This window comes from Columba livia, chromosome Z, assembly GCF_036013475.1.
Source record: "Columba livia isolate bColLiv1 breed racing homer chromosome Z, bColLiv1.pat.W.v2, whole genome shotgun sequence".
Classification (NCBI taxonomy): domain Eukaryota; kingdom Metazoa; phylum Chordata; class Aves; order Columbiformes; family Columbidae; genus Columba; species Columba livia.
The window spans coordinates 18,919,395-18,942,273 of record NC_088642.1 but is presented as its reverse complement, the minus strand read 5'-3'; the positions used below and the strand labels follow the sequence as shown (position 1 = coordinate 18,942,273).

Genomic DNA, 22,879 nt, shown 5'->3' with positions numbered 1-22,879 from the left:
AGTGGATATATGTTTTTTTACTTTCATTTCATATGTGAATAAGTGAGGATTTTTAAAGAATTCTTATGCCAACACTTCAAATTTTTTCCAACATTCCTACAAATTTTGCCAGCACTTATGGTTTTTTTTCCCAAATCTTTTCCATGCACCTTGCCAAAGGAACATAATTTTGAAGTGAATGTTCTACACTGTTTTTTGGAGATCTCCAGTTTTCTATACTTTTCATCTGCAGATAAAAAAAAAGAGAAAAAAGCCTCTTTTAACTACATGTTTTATATTCTGATTTTAACCCTGTTTTATTCAATTCTTTGAAATACTACAATAAACACTCCAAAAAAGCAAAGAAACAAACAAATGCCAACCATTGAAGAAGATGGTAAATGGCAAATGAGGCAATAACCAGGTAAATACAGAAAAAAATATGATATTACGTTACTAATCACAATTAATTTAATGTGATTCACCTGCGTGCACACACACACCCTCAGTTGTAATCTACCTTTAAAATATCAACTGTTCTGGAAGAGAAAGTTATGTACTTGCCCCTTTATTCAGTTTTAATTACTGCAAGCATATATATTTTTAACAGCAGAAGCAGGGAAACTATCCTACGTTCTTCTGAATCTAAATATTTCAGTGTTGTGGTTTCTATGTATGAAAATAACTCAAATACTATCTGATTTTTCTGCATTGTCTGGACCAGACTGCAGATAGCGACTTCGCTTAAACAAGCACTGTGAAGTTTAGCATTCAACATCAGCTTGAGCTAGTATTGCATATGATGGGAACATTTCCGTAGATTCCAATAGTGCAGAGTTTGGCCTGTAAATTGCGATCCTGTAAACAGACAGCCAAGGGCACGGCATTTAAAAACACGCTTTAAATCTGGTGACTCTCTCCATAGGCATATGTACCTCTCCACGGATTAGATTATCGAATCAGATTTAAATCTTCAAATTCACCAAACTTGTAAATTAAGGTCTATGCCTACTTTAGAAGACATATAAATGCAGAAATGTAAGTCAAAATCCTTGTAGTAAATACAAAAACATGTTTCCTCTGCTCTAATGACAGTATTTCCACCATAATGAAGTATTGTTGTAGCAGTAAAAAAGCAGGAAAATTACTACTAAGCAGTCAGTCATTCACCTACTAGCTACATTACATCAAAACCTCTCAGACTGAGAAATCTATTTTCTCTTTCTTTCCACTTCAGTTCTATTATTTCTCTCAAGTAGCTGAACAAAATCGACACATTTTATAAATCTAGTGTTAGGACCTAGTACTTTGTTGTGTGAATTCAAGTCTCTTGGAAAAAAAATAGTATGTATTACAAAACACATTAATGAACCCAGGGACTTTCCATTGGTAATGAAAAGTCTCACCAAAGCTGTGCAAAGGATGAATACAGGCTGAGGACCATGAAACCTTTCCAGACAACTTCTACTGGACTCAGGAATGTCCCTGTTCTTCTCCCTTTCTCTTTACTCCATCAAACCAAAACCGAGATATTTCAGAAAAAAAATAAAGAATCTGCTAAATCTCGGGGAATGAATCGGAAGGGTGCAAGAAGAATAATCGTGTCAGAGCACTTTATAAACACAGTCTACAGGTCTACAGCAGTGAAAAAAGCCCTTTGTGTACATGTGAAAAGGAAAAGAATGCCCACATACCTTCACCTCTGCAATTTTAGAAAATTCCAACTTACAAAGGCTGTTGTGCTTTGTGATTTTATCTTATGTTAGGAAGCATATACAAAGTCAAAAAACCTACATGACATCCCTGCAGAGAATTTATATTTTCGAACAGGGAGTGGATAAATCTTTAGTGCCTGCAATAGAAATAAGACAATCTCAAACTCACCATACATTCTATTTACTCTACAAGAAACTAGAAGTACTCAAAGGCTTTCTCATTTTCATCATTCAGGTTGATTTCGTGTGGTTTTACGGGACACAGTGAGACTGACTTCAATTACAAAATACTTAAGCTTAGTGTCATTTTATCCCATTATGCCAGTGCAGTGCCTCAAGAGATGTTTCTAAACACTACAATATAATTTAAACATTGTTTTGTATTTAAATATCACAGGACAGCAAATTAATCTTCTGTTGGGAAGGATATCAAAGATACTCAAGTATTCTCTGAAAACTTAAGATGTCAGACATGCTTGATCAAAATAACATCAACCAGGGATTCAATGTTACAATCTTTATAGACTGAACAATGCAAAACTGCGGGTCATCACCTCTGTACAAACACTGTTGTATCCAAGTAAAGTAAGGAGAAAAAGCAAAAACCATGGATATAGACCTTTCAGGGTTTATGCTCCTATTAAAGTATCTATTCCCAAAATTCTCAGCAGCATGCACAGTACAACAACACAGCTCCTTCAATCATTGAAGAAAATATACCAGAGCATTGGCACTGAAAATATTTTTTAATGTTACAGACTTGGCTCATTCATAAATATGTGAATGCAAGCTATGATTAACGATCATAAATTAAATGTGTTATATATATATATATTTGTAATTATCTGTTATACCTAAACAATCATATACATAAACGTATGGATAGTATACATAATATTTTATTTTATGATGTTACCAAATTACACACAAATATGGAAAAAATAGTATCATTTATTAACTATAAACACAGTGCATTTTATGCAAATACTTACATATAAAAATATGAATTATCTGCATGCCTATATACAACATCTGGATCCTAACAGAATCCTTACTTCATATTTATTATACACTTTTCCTGAGCAAAAAATGACTTCTGGAGTGTTATCAGGATATATTTCTGTACGGGTTACAAAAGTTGCTTAACTTGACATTAATGAATAAACTCTGCAGCTTGCTCAATAGTCTACAGATAATAACAAATATTTGCAGAATCAGGGCTTAAGTAATGGAAGTGTGATTTGGAGTGGTATGTTTAAAATTAAAACGAACCAGAATAGGACTACAAAATGAAAACATTGATTAATGTCAGGGAAATTCAGACATTTATGTGGATTTACCACTCACTGTCATGATAAATTCCACTTCTTTCCAATCTTTCACACAAGGCTGGCTCCAGCAAAGACTCTAATTTTGCATCTTACTTGACTTCAATTTATTAGTAGATAATTTGCTATTTCTTTAGGATATACTTTCCTCCACAATATGGTCTGTGTTTCAAAGTGTTCTTTTATTCATTTGAATAATTATCCAGCAGCCATAATAGGAAAAAAAATCTATTGGTCCATCTATCAAAATCAAGCACCTACCAAAATCTATTGGGAGATACTAAGCTATAAAATATTGGGTCACTTTCTTGTTCTATACGTATTTCTTCAAACATTCTATAAATAAGTTAATAGGAATCTGCTGCTGATTCTGCACTTTACAGGTTCTTTAAATTTAAATAAAACAAGCGGTAGACAAAAAGTAATACTTGTAAAGTAAACACTCAAAAAAATATTGCCAGCTCATGATTACAGAAACCGATTTATTTGGGTTTTGTTGTTGTTTTTTGTTGTTGTTGTAGTTGGTTGGTTGTGGGGTTTTTCTAAAGTAGGTAGCCTTTTGAACAAAACACAAGACTTTCAAAAGTTCCAGAAATCCAGAGTTATTTGGAACATGTGCTCTTTATTCAATGATGTCTGCTACAAAAAATTACCCACTAAACTTTAAAGAAAAAAGAAGCATATTATAATCCAAAGTGTAGGTCAAGAGATAATAATGAATGTAAATTTTCTCTACCGATTTGTAGGGAAAGAAATGAAATTTTGATATTATTGATGTGATCTTACCTTTCAAACCTAGTCTTGCCTTGTAATTTTTTTTTTAATAACTTACATTTCTGGAGCACTAGAGGGCTGGCAAATCTGCCATAGACAGGATATGAGGCATATATAGACATATTCTATATTTATCTTGCATATCCACTCGTACATTCAAGATTCTTGGGCAGATGTTGTCTGGGTCCAAATATTGGATGAATTTTATATAGTCTACATGGGCTTGCTTGGCCCAAGGTAGTTTTGGCTCCTTTCCAGAGTTAGAAAGGTGTAGTCTCAGATCTAAATCCTGCTGTATAGCAATCATAGAGACTCTCCAAGAATTTCCTGCAATAGATCTTACTTATTACAAATAGTTTTAAAGACTCTTGGTACTTCTCCATTCACCTTCAAAAGGCAATCCTGCCTTTCAAAAACAGAGCTGGCCATCTGTCTCTAACACCTTCTCATATCTGATACTGACAAGATTAACGAACTATGATTCCAGAATCACCCAGATATTGTTATTACAAAACATAAAAGTAACTGAATAAAGAATTCTAAGCAGAAAGTTATCTTCTTTATGTCTAGGTGTCTGCATGGCTCTATAGGCACACTGTATAAGTATAACATAAAAGTTTCATTATATCCAGCATATAGATACATTTTTAAAATGTATATACACATATGTGTGCTGCATAGAACACAATTTATACTAATTGCTTTTCAGTCACAAACAATATTTTTAGGCTTGGTTCATTTCTCCTATAAACAGTCATTAAGGGGTTTTATTTCTCTCACAGGAATTTCTGTTCCCTGATACTGCTCTCCAGCCCTTCAATGCTCAGCGAGTATTTCTACAAAATGTTAAAGCCATTGTAAACCACTTACAAACAATTCAGTTGATAAACTGAATTCAGTCAGTCACTCTAAAATAAAGCTCAACAGACAACAGCTATTATGGCCTAGAAGGAATATTTTCCTCAGAAAAAAATCAAATTTTCTTTGCCCATTTCAGAGTCTCTGCTGGCTGGCCATACTTCTTAAGGGTTTTGATAGATCTATTTGTAATACATATATATTTTATTTGTCTTATTGTCATCCTTTGAGCCATATTCATGCTTTATGCATCCACCCTGCAAAATAAAGTGCTTTCCCAACTAGTGCTCGGCTGAACTGATACCTTCCAAGTGACACTTAATGACTGCTTCCCAGTAGCCTAAGTCTGGAAAATTTGTTTCCATGTGTTGTTTTAAGAAAGTCTTCAGAAAGAGAAGGATGAAGGTAGGGCTCTACTTTGGGTGTCACCAGGATGACTTCTGATGATAAAGGACAATGTGGTATCTGCACAACAAAACTGCATACTGTGCAAAACTGCTGTAGTAGGTGGTGACCCAAGCTGGTAAACTAGTAAATCCACACATTATCTACCTCACCATACAATACTGTGAACACATAATGAGCTTCTAGTGAATTTCTTTCCAGCTGCACAGTCCTGGTGCCATGACAGCCCTGCCCAAGCTTGTATCCAGATCCAAGTCAATAACGTAAAAGTATTGTGGTATACCATACAGACTCACAGCCTCAGGTTTCTGCTTGGATATCTGCATTTCATGCTATCATGTTCTTTCTTTCTTGTTAGACATAGCTAAATGAATCCTAAACTAGCTATACTCATTCAGCACAGGAAAAAAAATCCACTTGTCCTCCTTGTTTGTGGTCTACTGGGTCCTGTCCCAGCTGCTTTCACAACTTAGCAGAAAAAGGGGTAGAGTCTAATGTTTCTAGAATAAACATCTGGAGACACAAAAAAACATTTTGAGGCTTTGCCTCTAAAGCTCTAAATCAGCATTTTCCTCATCTGTTGCTACATCATGAAGTATCAGAAAAAACCAAAGATTTTTCCTGTCTGGATGTAGACTGTTCTGCTCTTATAGGAGCAGTCAGAGAATTGCCACTGCATGAAACTTGCTATTTTTCTTCACTTCTTGCTCACTGATCAGTACCTGCAATAGAATTGTACCATTCTTAAAGCTGTTCTGCCTTAACTAAAGGGGTGAGTGGGTAAGAAGAAGTGATATAGGCTCGTGACAGTTTTTTTGTAGGTACCTGTGTAACTCTATCTCAACAACTTCCTCTTGTCATTAAGCAGATGGCACGAAAAACTGGGAAGAAAACTAGAAACTGGAGAAAAAAAAAAACTATAGTTTTGCAGTTGTTTTACGAAATAATAAAACAACCTTATTAAGAAAAAAAAGTATCAGTTTATATATAGGATATTAGAACCACTAACAATAAGAAGTAAAGATTTATTATAAACAGAAAATGTTTGAGAAATGTAGCATTTCTAAAAATAGGTTGCAAAATTAATAGATGAAAGAGGAGTTATCTTTGGTTCTTAGCACATTGTTTAACATATTATCCTATATACTTGATAAATCTATTCACAACTGCAATGCATAAAATAATGTTTATCCAAGGTGGCTTTGAAAAAAAATAACATCTACATTCTGTGTTACAAAAATACAGCTAAAATATTATAAAAGATAATTTATTATTGAAGATGCTATGTGTTGATTCTTTTTATTCGAGCTCAACTATCACCTAGTATCTTCAGTAACAAGTTTTTTAAGAAATTTGCAGATGGTAGTAATTTGAGTGGAGTTGTAAACACTAGCAATGATCAGGAAATGGCTCAAAAAAACCTAAAGAAATTAGAACTATGGGAACAGTTTTACCAGAGTACTATTTTGGCTTTATCCTAATAGAACTACAATTTCACCAGCATCCCACAGACTTAAAACCATAACTTAACAGTGAATCAAACCTAGTAAATGGAAAAGAATAATGGAGATACTAGCAGTAAATAATAAAATAAATTTTAAAAATAAAACACAAAAGCAGAGGAGGCACAAGCTAAATATGTTTTTAACGGGCAGTACAAATTTGAAGCACCACTGCATACATATCAAGTAGAGAAACAAGAAAGTTTCTTCCTGCTGAAACCTAAAACTCTGTGGAAACATTATGAACAGATCTTAAGCTCTATTTGCAGCATAACACAAGTCACAAAACCTCACCATGTTTCTTTTCCTAAGTTCATAAATGAGAAGTTACTTCTTAGCTATCTGTTGAATTATGTCTTCGTCAATAGAAAACCTATTGTCAGGACAATTACAGGATCAAAATGGAGTTCAGGTGAGAGTAACAAATAGAAGTACATGAGATGGACAGTAGCAGAACTGTAACAGTAAGAAACAAACATCCAAATGCTACAAGAAAATTCCTGAACTGTATACTTACAGTCAGAACTACTAAGCTGTAAAATAATCTCTCAGAAGAGAGATGCCAAACCATATTCTTTTTCATAGTTAAAACTAGGCTGCGTGACACACTAGAAAGACTTGTAGCAGGAACACTGTTAAATTAAAAGAAATTACTGGTAATGATAAAATAAAACTACCCTGTGTATTTTTTATAGTGGCAGTATTAGATGAATACGTATATCTCTCCTGAGAAAATAAATCTGTGTTGTGAGACACCAGTATCACAGATACAGATACGGAAGACTTAATTCAGTGTGCTTCAGTTTAGACACTCAAATGCTCCAGTGCATAAAATTGGGTGGTGGCACAGTTCAGTGGGCTGACACAAAATACCTTAACCTGACATAGTAACTGAAGCTTTTTTCCTCTGAACAGCACCAGCATTAAACATCTGTCTCTGCTCTCTGATTCTATAGGGAGCTTAAAGACCTCTTCTGACCAATTCTGTGATCTTCTACATTGTGTGGAAGCTACATTTGAACCGGCCTGAAGTAAGTTTATTGGTCTGGGTGGATCCCTTCAGGTAAGATTCAGAATATACCAGTTTATTTTGAGGTTACAGCTCTCAAAGAGCAGGAGAAGCTCACTTCGTTCTTAGTTGTCTCATGGTTAGAGCACTTGATTAGTTTAAGCCCATCTCCTAAAATACAGAAAGTGTCTGAATTACTGAACATTTCTTAAAGGAATGATTGCACTGATGACACTGAACCTACCAACCAACTGCCATTTGCTCCCATAAAGCCTGTCTTATGACATTAAAAAAAATGCTATTATTAAACTGTTCTCACTGAACTCACAGCTCTGTTTGTCTTCCACAACTTGAAATACAAACAAAGGCTTTGTTATGCATCATATACCAATGTATACATTGATATGAGCCCATTTTTGAGACTAACATATTTTGACTGTTTAATTTTTTTTTCATACAGAAGTAAAATTTCAGGTAGCAATTTACTTCTGGATAAAAGTCACTACAAAAGTATGGGTTAGCACAATTTTAAGGCATCAGTATAAAGATCTATGCTATCCTCTCCTGTAATATTTCTATTGTCAGCAAAGGTGCCAAAGAACATTGATAGATTAAAACCCACAAGACTGCATAAAAAAATCTAAAGAATGAAATGTACAAGGAAGAGGGCCACAACCTTGTTCCCTTCATTAGATTCCCTAACATCATGCATTTACTTAACAAAACCAACTCACATCATTCATAGACAACACCCTTCTCTATTTCTCACCCTCAGGTTAATGAAGTAATGAGATATGATCAGAACTTCAAAATGTTTTGAACTGATTAAAGATGAAAACTGCAAGATGCAGAATGGAGCCAAAGAAGCTTTTGCCATTACATAGAAAAAGTGCTCAACAAAATAAAAGTCTTAAGTGACTAGCTGTATTTCTGTCTGTTGATTCTAAAAACATAAGCCATTAGAACAGGTCAGTGTATCTCTACTATTTAACCTGAAAGGTGTCAATTTTTTGAAAACTCATGATTTTTCTTGAGAGATTACTTACTCTAAAAAACTGGTGATGTAATCCCGACTGCAGGCTGACCAAGAGAAGGGGTTGGTGTTTGCTGTAATATGAGCTGCCATTAGCTTTGCTGCTTCATGACCTTTGGTCCCACAAGAATTTCCAATTCCATCATGGTTCATACCAAAACTGCCCAAAAGAGGAGGAAAGAAACAGCCCGTTACTTTTGTACAGCATCAGACATATCTTAAAACTTAACGTCACATTTACGGAAATCATGTTGGACCTACAAGAACAGAGTTAGTACAGGTGAACTCTTAAGTGAAGAAACAGGATCAGTTTATTCAGATCTCAAAATACTGCACCTTCTTTCCTCCCACAGACTTGTGAAAGCATTTTACTTGTTTTCTGAAGCTTTTAAATTTAACAATATTCTTGCAAGATAAATGCAGAGCACTCAGTCCTTATTTGGCATTATACCTGGATAAGGAACATACATTGTGGCACTGACATCTGGATTAGCAAACAAAGACAAACAGAGAATAGGTGATGTTGCTGTAACATTACAGTATAGGTACAGAGCAGTCAATGATCATTCAAGCAGAACATTGGTTTTGCAATTCCTAGGGTTATGCTGTATGCACACCCGCTTCTCCATATCCACTCACAGACTGACTCAGTGCTCTTCTATTAGAGCTCTGCTTTGGCATGGAACATCAGAATGAACAAAACAAAATAAAAAACCTCTGGGTGGCACTTGGCCAACAGAGATTTCCGGCCAACAAATGAACTTTCAACAAAAATGATACGACTCTGGAAGAAGAAATATGGTAGAAGAATCCTTATGTCTTAGAAATCCTGAACTACTGAAATACACCCTTGGAGCTAAAAATCATCAACATAACCATCTAATTAAAACTAGAAGCAAATTCACAGAGCACCTATTTGGAAAGACTTCCATTACAGACTACCTTTAGTTAAATTATTCCTGTTATTGCTAAACAATCAAGATTGTATACTTCACTAGCCAACATAAATTATACACCCAAACAGGGTATTTCTTAGTGGTACGTATTTTTCTAAAACTCAAGTTTTCTTAGTCTGCCTTTTATTATTTTCCACTGAATCACTTGGGGAAAAAAAACATATTTCTTTAAATATTAACCTTTGGTCAGATTCATTCCTTCCACCCAAACATGGCACAAGGCTTATGAAATCAGAGGGACAGGTATTGAGACACACAGGAGCCTCCCTGACCATGAGAGAGAGAAGTAGTTAAAGAGAATGCCAAAACTGAGCTTCTGCACACGCAGGCAGCAAAACTGTGACTTCTTGATGTATAATGCAAAAAGGTCAGTCTTTGGAGCCTTCTGTATTACAAACGCTAAAAAGACTGACTCCTTGGTTTCTTACTTATCATTTAGGAACACAAATATGTTGAGACACTCCAGTTTTCATTTTTTAAAAACTTGGAGGACTGAGTGTCGGAAGATAGAAATGTTGGTAGACTAGAGGCTGGCCACAACTTCACGCTACTTTCTCTAGTGAAAATGGCAATAGTGGTGTTATATTAGTCTGAACATATTATTACAGAATGTGACACAAAAATACAAGACCTTCACACTATACTGAGCTTCAATACACTGAGTACCGTTCCCCCTCTTCAACAGATCATGACAACCTACAAGCACAAGGTATGGCCAACCATTCTTCCCAAATCCCAGTAACCGCGTGGATACAAGAAAAGAAACATCAGTGAATGCCTACAAGCTGGGGAAGGACTTCATTAACAAAAAAAACAAAAACAAAAACAAAACAAAAACAAAAACAAAACAAAAACAAAACAAACAAAAACAAAAACAAAACAAACAAACAAACAAAAACAAACAAACAAACAAAAAACAAAAAAAAACAAAAACAAAAACAAACAAACAAAAAAAACTTCTTTCCCTACGGGATGTCTCCTTATGGTATGTAGGAATGCCTGCATGTATCTAGTTCAGTGTGTGATATCTCATAAGTGCAGAGAACCATATGCTATATTGTATCTGTGAATAGTCTGACTGACACAAATTATTGTATCATCAAATGAAGAATAGCCCTCACATATAAAAAACCACAGCTTTAAAAACAACTCATCTGAGCAATGTATGTATTGCAATGCAACTTTCAGACCAGTGTAAATTATTATGATCTTCAATATTGATGTATATAGAGATAGATATATTAATCAGGAGGGAAGAACTTAGATGTCCAATGCAACAAAACTGATTCAGAATTTTATTATGGAAAATGTACTTTATTCACCTAATTCTCAAGTGGTATACTTCAAACTGAAACTTTTTCTTTCGAATTCCCAATGTACAATATCTTAAAATAGAAAATGTTAGTTTTTAATAATCTCTATGAATTACTCTTTTACAGAAACAGGCATTTGGGTATGTGGGAAAGACCTGAACTGGATCATCCTGACTATATCCGATATCCAGCTAATCCCTTGTTAGTGTATTCCATTTGTCAAAGAAATGCCAGACTTCAACTGTCTTGGAAATTAAATCTGTATATTCTGGGCCTATTAAAAAAAAAAAAAAAAAAAAAAAAAAAACACAACCAAAAAACTTTGTAGTTGAATAGTTTTCCTTCTTCTACCAGCTCTCCTTGTGAAAAAGATGATGTTGCTAATGGTGGCAACAGTGTGCTTGATAATAAGCATGTCTGTGAACGGAAGCTCCGATTCCTGATGCAGACAGGAATTCAATACCATTTCATGAGCTGATGATTTTCTCGTTTTTTATAAGTATTCATACACCTAAATCATCTATTCCATTCCAATAAGGCTCTTCTACTTGCCCCTGATTCTGAATTTAGGAGGAAACTGATCATTAGGTCTAGGTAGTTTTTTCTGATGCTTGGCAAGGGGTTTTGCAATTACTGTCATCTGTTTCCAAAGATGGTAGTGGCAGCATGCCATTACAGCCCAGTAACTTGCACTCCTATGGCCAGGATTGCAGACAAAAACACATTTCTGTCCAAAGTACCAGTTTTATTTCCATCAGAACATGATGGTTATATTTGGCCATCATTACATTAAAGCTATGTCTTTTACAAAAGCATGTTTGCAATTAGATTGAGGTAAGAAGGCAGGGAAGAAAGGAAGCAACATAAAATACTCTTTGTGGAGCCACTGTTACAGTTTACGTACCTTTTTCAAACTCACTAAACAGACACAGGCTATATTTCTTTCACTGGCTTAAAGGGCCTGTCTAAAACTAGTAGTATAATTCTGCCTTTAGAAGAACAGCCAGATGAGTGCAAAGAGAGAGACAAGTTTTCTCAGGCAACGCAGCAGTTTCTTTATGGAGTTACCCTTCCACCTACCATCTCAAGGAAAGCTATTTAACCCAGCAGCTCCCTTTTTTCAAGAATTACGGCTCCTCTTCTCCCAAGAGAGCACCTACATTAAAGAACTGTGCAAAGCATCAAGCCTAAGACCTTTGTCATAACTGAAACTCTCCTGCAATTTCTCTATAGTTTGTACACTTCTTAAAAAATCCTGAGAAGGCAATACATCTGACTAGTGCTCTGTGCCTGTTTCATTTACTAACATCGTTAATGCAACAGATTGTTTTTTCTTTGGCAATCTGTTTTTCCTTATATCTGAAATATTATCTGAAGGAATTATTTATAATACACATCCAACTTAAGACCTGACCTCAGGAATCACAGGGGAGATAAGTAGTCTCAGCTGCCCAGAATAAATAGCAATAGATAAACAGAGGCCCTGAAGTATAAGCAGAGGGAAGGATGGGAATGTAAACTTCTCATCTACCTTTCCTTTTTCTTACAAAGGAACAGTCCTGCAGGTTCCTACAGTTTTATTTATATTTAAAATTAGGCTACCAATCTGTTGGGTGGTTCTAAACTATGATGGTTATGGTTGCCAAAACACTTATTGCTGATGTATCTGAAATGACAGCAGTTATTTTTGTGAGACAGCCAGGAGGCTTCTGTCCTTATTTATTACCCAAACACTTAAGATTCGGAGAAGACAGATCCAAACCAATCTAAGTGTTCCTCAATACTGTTTGCTGAGGTTTATTTTGTAGATCACACACTTTTATGACACTGAAGTGATCTGCAATGTGCTAATCAAATTAACTGCTTTTTCTCATTAACAAGCAATGATCCGTGCTTTCCAACTGTAGTACTAATGTTCAGCATATCTAACCATTTCCTAGCTTTCTCAGGACTTGGAGTGTTCAGAACTGCAGAGAATGCTAATGTTTCTCTTTAAATACAATAGCGTATGTTCATTTTTTAGTCACTTACTGATTCATGAGTTATATGAATGTGACCTAATTCTTCTAAAGCAGTGGCTCTTACTTTGCTCTGCCACTTGTTTATCAGCATAAGAAGCATACAAGGGACTATGAATCTTGAGCCAGGTGAGACAAGAAAGTTACAGGAACACAAGCAACAGAAATACCATAAAATCAAGCACTTGACATTCTTGTCCATTATCTGAGACTGATTTACAGCTGCATAACTACTTGTAACTCTTCAGAAAAAATAAAGCTAAGAGAGAAAAGAAACTTGAACCTTAAGAATTTTTATTACACTAATTATTTGCACTAGGAGAGACAAAATAGTCATACATACTAAGAGTGAAATGGGTCATTTTCAAGCTAAGAATCTTGACCCAGGTACATTGCTACAACGTCCTCCAGTGTATCAGCATGTTAGTTAGACAGTGTTCTCACAACATCTGCAAAGAATGAAGGAAAGGGCAGGGAAGGACCATAAAGTGCACCAGTGAGTGAATAATACTTTTTAAATGTCTAACAGTAAATATCTGCAATTGTGAGAAAATGGAAGGCATGCCTGAACAAGTGTTCTTGTATTAGATATAAAACCTAAAGGCTGAATTATAAATGGCTTTTAAGAACTGCTAGTTTATTTTAGTAGATACCAACTTTTTCATTAACTTTGTATTGATTTATTTTTTGTAGTATATTTTACTAATTCTCATAATTATTAAAAAGGTGTCATTTAAATACATATATTTCATACAGCTTAGAATGTTTGTTTATAGCCTATATTGAAAAAAAATTAGAAAACTGTCATATTCATATACCTGTAAATGTTACCATGGTTTTAAATTGCCTTTTTTAATGATGGTAGAACATGTACAAGGCGGGAAAAAAGGGAAAACAAGCATGTTTCATCATTATTTTGTTCAACAAAAAGTGCATGAATGAAAAAAATCTACTATTAAAGAACAAAATATTCCCCCCACACACACACAACATCAGAGCTATGAACTACATGTAGCAAAGCACAATTTCTGTGTGGACATACATGGTAATTTTCTTAGTTATTCTCATGTCTGCTAGCAGAGGGGTATTCATCAACTGATACGATGTTATGGTAAATTATTTGAGAAGTTTTTTATTGTTTTATGGTTTTATAGTAATAGAAGGTCGGCATTTTTTCTTTACATTTTCACCATATCTCCCATACCAAGTTCTCCTTCATGTAGTCCTCCATATATTTTTAGCCAATGTTATTAAATTATTGGTTATAGCTTCATAACAGCATGCAAATTGTAACTCAACCTTAAATGACACTACAAATAAAAGAAAAAATAAACTGATTTTTCAAGACCATAATTTTCTATTATTTTAGTTTAGGATCACAAACACTGACAGCATTTCTTGCTAATACCTAATATTGCATTATTCCCCTCAAGGGAGGAAACAACATTAACAAGTTACCTCACTTTCTATTTCCACATCTTAATGTGGATTTTAACCTTAACTGCTGATTTCCTCTATTTGGAAACGACTATATGGTCTAGAACATTCCTAATCCTTTATTCTGAAGTAATGCAGAATTTAAAACTTTGGTGAAACATTTTACTTCCCTGAACTTGGGAAACAAACTAATCGAATAATGGTAGCTATTCAACAAGTACATCTGCCATGAAATAACATGCAATTTTAGCATGCTTTTATCATAACATTTTTCCCACTTCCTAAGCATCCTTCTTCTCTGAGTTATGGCTGATGATCCCCATCAAATACAATTTTTACATATTAGCATAATTTGTTATTAAATAACATATGAAGCTCCTAAAAGCACAGCAAATTCTAATTTACTAAAAAAAATGCAGCTTATTCAGAAACCCAAACTGTCTTATGGGAAAATGACAGACTTCTATGGGAATATTAGAAAAAGTAGAGCACAAATTTCTCCTCCTGGTTTATAGTGCCATAGGTATCCAACTTTCATTCCACAAGAGCAACATCAAGTAAGGTTTGTATGCTATACAAAACCAGAATGGGGATGCATCATGTCTCTACAATGTAGTTCAAATTGGAAAGAATTGCCTCCAATCAAGAAGGAAACTTTGAGCTCAGATTTCCTTTGGAAATTCATGATGCCCTAAAGATTATGATAACCTTCCTCTTCACCCCATTTATACTTCTTACAATTTTGTTAAGAACTGTTGAGAGTTATTACATTCCTCTCCCTTAATTAGAATGCTTGAATGTTAAACAAATTATTTAGTTAATTCTAAAGTTCAAACAATATTTCACAGATATTTAGACACAAGCCTTTTCTATATTGTAAATATAAACATGCCAAAGAAAACAGGTTTTCTTATAGACTTATTTTTATGACATTTGGTTTTATATGCACAAAACCATTAAAATTGAAATGCCAATGAAGACTTTATAGAAATTGCATGCTTTTATAACTGCAATATTATAAAGGCAGACAAAAAACTATGTTACTTTACCAAAAAGGACCAGAGCAGGGGGTGATGGGGTGAGTGAGAGAGAGAATGTGATTATGTATGGTCTTAAGTGGCTTGTCCAGGTGTCTGGACACGCTCTGTTTTGTTTGGGTTTGTTTGTTGGTTTGGGGGATTCTGTCGTTTTTCTTTGCTGGTTGGTTGGTTTTGCAGGTTTGGGTTTTAGTTTTGGTTTTTGGGTTTTTTTTTGTTTTTTAACTAAAAAGAGTTACTTAAACTGTCCATAAAAAATTAAGGCACCATTCTCAGTCAATTATAGGCATCTAGAAGGACCCTGGGCATCTAGCAGGGACAAGTTTTAACTTGTTCTGACTGGTGATAAGGTGTTCATACACTGTAGATTTGAGACAGTCTGTCAGTCCTGCTACAGTTGAAGCTGGAAGACATCATCATCATGGATAAAATTAGGACAGCCTGAAGTGGATATCTGTTCACTGGAGACCTAATTGGATGTGGTGTTAGTACATTTAATCCAAGTAGTGTTTCAACTATTTTGAAGTCTGGTATCTGTGTCGCTATTACCTCAGATTGGAGTAGTTTCCTTCTAGTTTTACAACACACACATTCCTTGACATGCATGTAATCTAGAGAGCATCTCACTCAAACTCGGGTCCTATAATGCAGATGAGGTTTGACTGATCAAACATGAAGCCCACTGATCACTGAAGAACGAGGAAAAGACAACTAGCTTCTGAAAGTACCTTTAGAATTTCCTAGATTAGAAATTTCTACTCTGACACTCAAGATTAACTTCCTTATACGGGAGAAGGGATATTTCTGCTATTTTTCTACTTTGCACAGGGACTAAAAAACAAGACTTCAAAAAACTGCTAGAATTGCTGGTACATTTCAACTGTATGAACTAAGTCAGAACTAAATGCATGCTTGAATATATTGTTCTTGTTCTTCATCTTGAAGCCAATTTAGTCTGTTAGATTATAATCCATCTCATTATTTGTTACATCTTTGTTTTTTATCAAGATATGACTGCCAAACTGCTCTGAATTCCAATTCGTTACACCTTCTGTAAGTTAAGACAATTCCAACTTTAGCCACCAATCTTTCTCCCTACTCCTTCCGTACAGCCCTCAGTAACTGTCACTAGTAAATTCTTTCCTCAGCTCCAATTTTTATGGGCAGCTCTCTGTTCTAAGCCTAGTCCACAATCCTCAGATTTTTTCTCTTCAACACCCTCTTTTATTTTATTTGTTCTTTTTCACTTTGCTATTTAGTTTCAGGAACTCATCTGACTCCATAGGGCCACAACAATGAATGACACAATGAATTTCTTTCAGGGATATATCCCTTTCAGTAGAACCTGGAATTTCTTACCAGTTCAACTATGCATCCTGTACAGCATGCATGGGGCAAGCTAGGCATTTCATAAAGTACCCAAATTAAAAAGTGTAGATTGGAAAGCCACATAACTCATCTGATAGGGAAACAAAAAATGGAACTGGATCTTAACTCTTACAAATTGTCCGAGCATAAGAGCATGCATATTCAAGCTTCAAATACTTCCTTTCTCCACAAAGAAGTCAAACTTTCCTTGACAATGCAGGAAATACACATTCAATTCTCACTCCTGCCATGAAAAATCACTGGTTGTAATTTTTGCTTTACCAGAAATCTTAAGCATTTCTTCAGTGTGAAATAATAAAAGGTAGGAAAGAAAGCATTTGAAGTCAAGCATCATAAATCAAATTTTTAGAGACATTATTATGAAGGCTAAAGGACCCATTCTGAATTCTATCTTATATTAAGAGTAATACAAGGCTGTTCTCAGAACCATGCATAAGAAGAAACAACCATAAAATTCTTATGCCCTTCCTTATGCCCTCAACCATTCCTTATGCCCTCAAGAAAGAAATAAAGTTAAATACAGTTTAGAGTAATCTTCAATAAAACCAGCTGGTTATGAGTCTCAACTGCACACAGCTTATCTGCACCAAAGCTAGGCTATACACATAAAAACCCACAAATGGTAAGGAATGGAAACCCCCCAAAATATTTTTAAAATAGTTAGAAGTACTTAAGAGAAAAGAAGACTGGCCATAATAATGAAACTCATATTCTTGGCCTATGTATTCAAGACCAAGTGTTTTTCTGGATAGTATTCTTCAACCAAATGGAAGTTACTTGGATCACTACAAGGTTAAATGAGTTAAATTTAATACACTATGAGATACAAAGCATCAGACTGAATGATCTAATGACTTCTCACCACTGTATAATTTAATAAACTACCATACACTAACAACACATTGAGCCATACTTCCACCAAGGAATCTCATAAATCCAGTTTTGGATAAACTGTGGATAACCTATCAAAATATCTGTATTATGATTACCATTTTCTTTTTATCACAAGATACTTTTATTTCTCAGTTCAACTTAAAACAAAACAAAAACAAAAAAACACACACACACACACAAAAAAAATCAACAAAACAAAACAAAAAAAACCCCTCAGTATTCCATGGGAAATAAATAATTTTTAAAAAATATGACCTTTCTAAGAGAAATCCTCTCATTCTTATTTAATCCACTGTTTTTTTGTTTTATGTCACATATTCAGTGTAGACATGACCCTTAAATGATTCTGTTTTTCATTTGACAATGAAGTCAGTTTATTATTTCTCATGTATGTTTGAAGAGAAAAGCAGTAATCACAGTACAGCCAAAGAAAAAAGTTCCACGAAACTATTACTTTGCTCACATATTCAAGTAACTTTTAGTAGGTACTGGAAAGCAGGAAGTTGAGAGGAAATAACTTTTATTTGGTTGTAGAAGAATTCAGTCACAGTGTGGGAAAATTGAAGGTGATGCATGGATAGCACAAAACATTATAAGCATTGAAGATCTTTTGCCCCCATATTCTTCCCAGCTTATACTGAAGGTATCTACATTGTGCGTTCATTTTTAAAATCAAGCTTGCAGTGCAACTTTATTTAATCACTGCGCACTGGACAAAAACTAAAGGAATATGATTTCTACTTTCTTTTCCAACCTACAGGAAGAGGTGAAATCCTCAAAGAGCTGAGTTTTCAGAAATTTAAAAGACCTTACATATAAGAAACCAAAAGATATGGAATGTAAAAAACACAGATGGTTAAAAAAAAATTCCTGTGATCACAGGATATATGCTATTGCTATATTGTTTTTCTTGGATTCTAACCAAAGACTAAGTTCCTCAAATCAATTCTTGTCATCATGCCAGCTTTGCATGATAAAAAAAGCTGCATATATTTAAATTGTTTTCAGGTATCTGTGGAACAAGCTGCATGACATACAGATTAGAATGAAGATGTAGTATTGGAAGATTGATTTTCTTACTAAACATGTGACTGATTCACACCAAGGTCATAGATCATCTATTACTATAAGAGATGTTATTAACAAGAATTTAGAACTACTAGTAATTTGGAAGAGCTCTTTCCTCAACAGTGGAAATATATTTTCCTTTACCCTATCTTTTTCATCTCATGCAAATGAAGGAAAAGAAATAAGGAAATAAAGATGAGGAGAATTACATGTGGTTTAAATTATTTTTGTTCAGATCTTATACAATAGCTTATGGATTCTAGAATTTGTCTCCTTCAGTGCAACAGTGTTTTTTTTTCATACTGAATACAAATGAGATCATACTTGCCCAATCATTATCTCCATGATAGGTGTGGTGGAAATAATTGTTCACTTCCAACTACCTTTTTTGATCAGCAGATTGATAGTTTCCATTTCAGCTTGTATTCAAGCTTTTAGCAGTTGCATCAACTAACGATTGGAAAAACATGTCATCCATAACTCAGTGTTGGTCAACCCATGTAAACAAATGAAACCTCTTGATAATGAAGGTGCCTAGTCTTTTTAGGAATATCACGATGTACTAAAAATGCTGTATTTTGAAGGAACACCTGAAATATTTCCAGACCAAACTCTACTCAGGTTCTATCAGTGTAACAACATCTTGTTCTTTAAAATTATATGCTGATGCTTAAAATGTAAGAAGTTATGGTATGACTGCTCTATGACTTGTTTTATATACTTCATGCTTGAGTGAAAGATGTATATGGATAGTATATGAATATTGACAAGAGAATCAATGTTTTAATGAAAATAGTTCGAATTATATTTAAGACAAAATAACAATAAGCAAAAAAATTACCTTTTCATCACTTTTGTTTCATAAAGAAAGGAAGACAAAAGAGAAAGAAAAAAAATTTTAAAGTGAAATATTTAAAAATATATAACAGAGTAGGAAAGTTGTGAGTCAAATCTCAAAAGCACAGATTTAACTGCAATCTAAAATCAAATGCTAAACAGTGAGTCTTCAGTTCTAAATTTAAAGCCCTTGGTAATACATACTAAATAAAATGTATTGCCACTCATGAATACTACATACAGAAACATGGAGTACCAGAATAGAGATGGTACGGCCATGCAGGAAAAAAAAAATCTGTTATTAAACTAATATTAAAAAGCTGATACATCAAAACATATTCTTTTTTTAAACTCACTCACTTGTGACCAATCTCATGTGCAATGGTAAAAGCTGAACCTAGGCCAATGTCTTCATTAATGCTGCAGCTCCTTTCAGGCTCACACATTCCAGCCACAGAGGCCAAGCCTGAATAAACAGAAGGAGACACAAAGGGTCATGCCAAGGTGTTTCAGTCTTAAAAGCCCTAGTTATAAATGCCTGGATTCTTTTTAATAACCTCTATGCACAGAAGGAGCAGTTGGCAAAAGGTTAACTTTCTAGTCATTTGCAAAATCACTGGGGGGAATTTCACTTTGCCGGCTAGACATTAATATTTTTTGAACTGCAGTCAGTGCTGGAAAATGTCTAGACTAGGGGTTAGATTTATAAATTTTACTTCTGGTAACTTGGGACCACCTAGTAACTTGAGCCAGGAGAGGGAATTCAAGAAAGCATTTCTATTTTAACATTCTTGAGCCTGAAGAAAGCAAAATGTATCCACATTATTTTTCTAAAGAAATCTGTTTAAGTTTAGTGGGTTCATAAAAACATACAAGCAACTTTTTTAAGCTATGAAAAGCCCCACATGGTATGTTAAAAAAATTAAAAAAACAAAACTGAATGCATCAATGAAGAGAAAGGAGACATGTTAATAACAAGCATTCATTTAACCATGAAGTATTTTCCATTTATCACCCATCATCTTCTGGAATTAAAACCTTATTATATTACAAACACACTTAAAAACTTTAAGTCACTGGCATTTACAGAATATGGCTATGGCTCTTCTGTATCTTACACATTCTTCAGCAACAGATTATCACACAACATACTGCAGTCATAATTTAGTGCCACTAGAGAAATCTCTAAACATCAGATTTATTTAATGTACTCCTCCCTAGAGTTTCTTATCTGAAAGAAGCAGCAATCTTTTCTTTAAGGAAATTACTTGCTTAGATAACTACACTATAACAGAAAAATGACTGAAAAAACAGGGCAGGGAGGGAGGAAGAGGGAAATCATACTCTTTATATGAGCAGGCACCTCAAATAATTTTGTTTGGACTAAAAGTAAGCAAATAGTAAAACGGCAAGTGCTTCCTGCCTGTGTCCACATTTAGCAAGTAATTTGGAGCTGTAGGAACTGGTCAGCAGAGTGAAGCACTGACACTGAGGCTCCTCACATATCTTTGTATGTGGGGTGGACACTCTAGACTAATTTAATCCCATAGGCTGAACATATTCACTATACATGTGGTTCAAAGCTTTCTAAAGGAAGAAAAATATTACAGGATATAATGAGAATACAGCCCAAGTAGTGATTTAGACACTGATGTCTCCCATAGGCACATAAGGAGCATTTGGAGAGTATGTGTTCTGACTTACTTTTCCTCAAAACAAGTCTAGTTTATGCAGACCTAAGCTACTCTGATAACCAAAGTGGCATGGGCAAAAGGTGACAATGTGTCTCTGTAGAATTTGCATCAAAACAGTACTACTGCTATAAATCAAATCATCAGCATAGACACACCCACAGAGAACAAGATAAAACATCAGGAAAAAAAAAAAAAAAAAAGACTAGCCATGAAGAAAAATATGTATATTTTTTTGCAGCCTGAAACCAGTAGAAAACACAATTATTGTAGTTCATCTATGCTATTTTAATTGAGCAGGACATTCCAGGACATTCTGAAGACAACATGGCAATACTTAACACACCAACTATCATGTCCCCCTGCAAAGTTCACCACCTTTGAGTGATACAGTCATACCTATCTTCAGACTTCGTAACTGAGCACTTGCTTCAGTGACTTACAGGACCGGATTAATGCAATTCCATACCACGCTTTCAGAAAGTGACAGAGCTGAGGTCAATAACTCAGTCTATGGCTCAGATTTTAAGGAGTTGTCCTTCTCTGGAGCCACAGAGGTGTTCCAAAGATATCCGAGGTCTATCTATTCTAAGAGGTTCCATGAAAGATTCCCTGTTTTAGGAAACTGGAATAGGATAGAGATTTCTAGGCCACAAAAAATCCTTTACTTCTGTTTCTTCCTAGAACATCAATGACTCAGGTTTCTTTTGACCTTTTGAGACCTCCCTGAGACTTTTGTTCAGAGACTCTTTAAATATACTCTTAACTGTAGTTACTGGAGGTCAGTGGGACTTAAGCATATTAAAGGCCTTGCAAAAGAGGGCCACAGGGCCTTGTCTCTTCAGTTCAGTGCCTATAATGCAAATAAATTGTCATGGTTGTGTACTGCCAAGGGTCCTATAACACTGAGTTGGAACTGATACCACATTAAATTTTTATTTTAAAAAAATCAATAAATAAAATTTAAAAATCAAACCTTTTCTTTAATAAAACATTTGCCAAAGTCTATCCTCTATTATGCTGGATTCAAGTGAAGCATAATTTGACTTTATGCCAAAGTCTGATACAGAAAGAACTAGTACAATAATGATCTGTGTTAAAAATATCACGTAAAAATATCAAATAGTTCGTGCGTGAATGTACACTCTTTCAAACTTTCTTCTTTTAACACTTGCAAAGACAATTCTATGACAGTAATACAGATGGTCTCTTTAGTTTTTTTCTCCTCCACACAGATGTCAAATAAAATCAATTACATTTACAAATTCATCAGCATCATTTGCCTTTTACTAAAACATGCTGTGAAAATTGTTTGTGTTTACAGCAAATACCTTTCCCTATGTAAGCTACATCTCTCTACCAAAAGCGCTGCTGACACGAGCGGGACTTGAAGAAAAATTAAAAAGAGTTAAGTCTATCAAAGAATACAGTAATACAGAGAAAGACAAAGCAAATATAATTATGGGTTCTGACTGAAAAAAAGTATGAATAACCTGAACTAGCTGAACTGGAATTGTATCTTTAATTATTTCTGAGAAAGAGTTTTATGCAAGTATGCAAATTGAAAAAAAAATAAAAGAATGTTATGTCTTTGATGTTTATTTCCTATGTTAAAGCACTATTAAAGGTAATTACT

At 34.6% G+C, this 22,879-nt stretch overlaps 1 protein-coding gene across 5 annotated transcripts in view; it reads right to left on the bottom strand.

The window, feature by feature from the left end:
* Window positions 1–22,879, bottom strand: part of ADAMTS6 (ADAM metallopeptidase with thrombospondin type 1 motif 6) — a 153,114-nt gene that overhangs the window by 72,989 nt on the left and 57,246 nt on the right. For all 5 annotated transcript variants that reach the window (XM_065047464.1, XM_065047465.1, XM_065047466.1 and 2 more), the window contains 2 exons: window positions 19,913–20,018; window positions 8,617–8,763 (listed from right to left, as the gene is read on the bottom strand). In XM_065047464.1, the coding sequence (XP_064903536.1) occupies window positions 8,617–8,763; window positions 19,913–20,018 (253 nt within the window). The remainder of the gene's footprint in view (window positions 1–8,616; window positions 8,764–19,912; window positions 20,019–22,879) is intronic.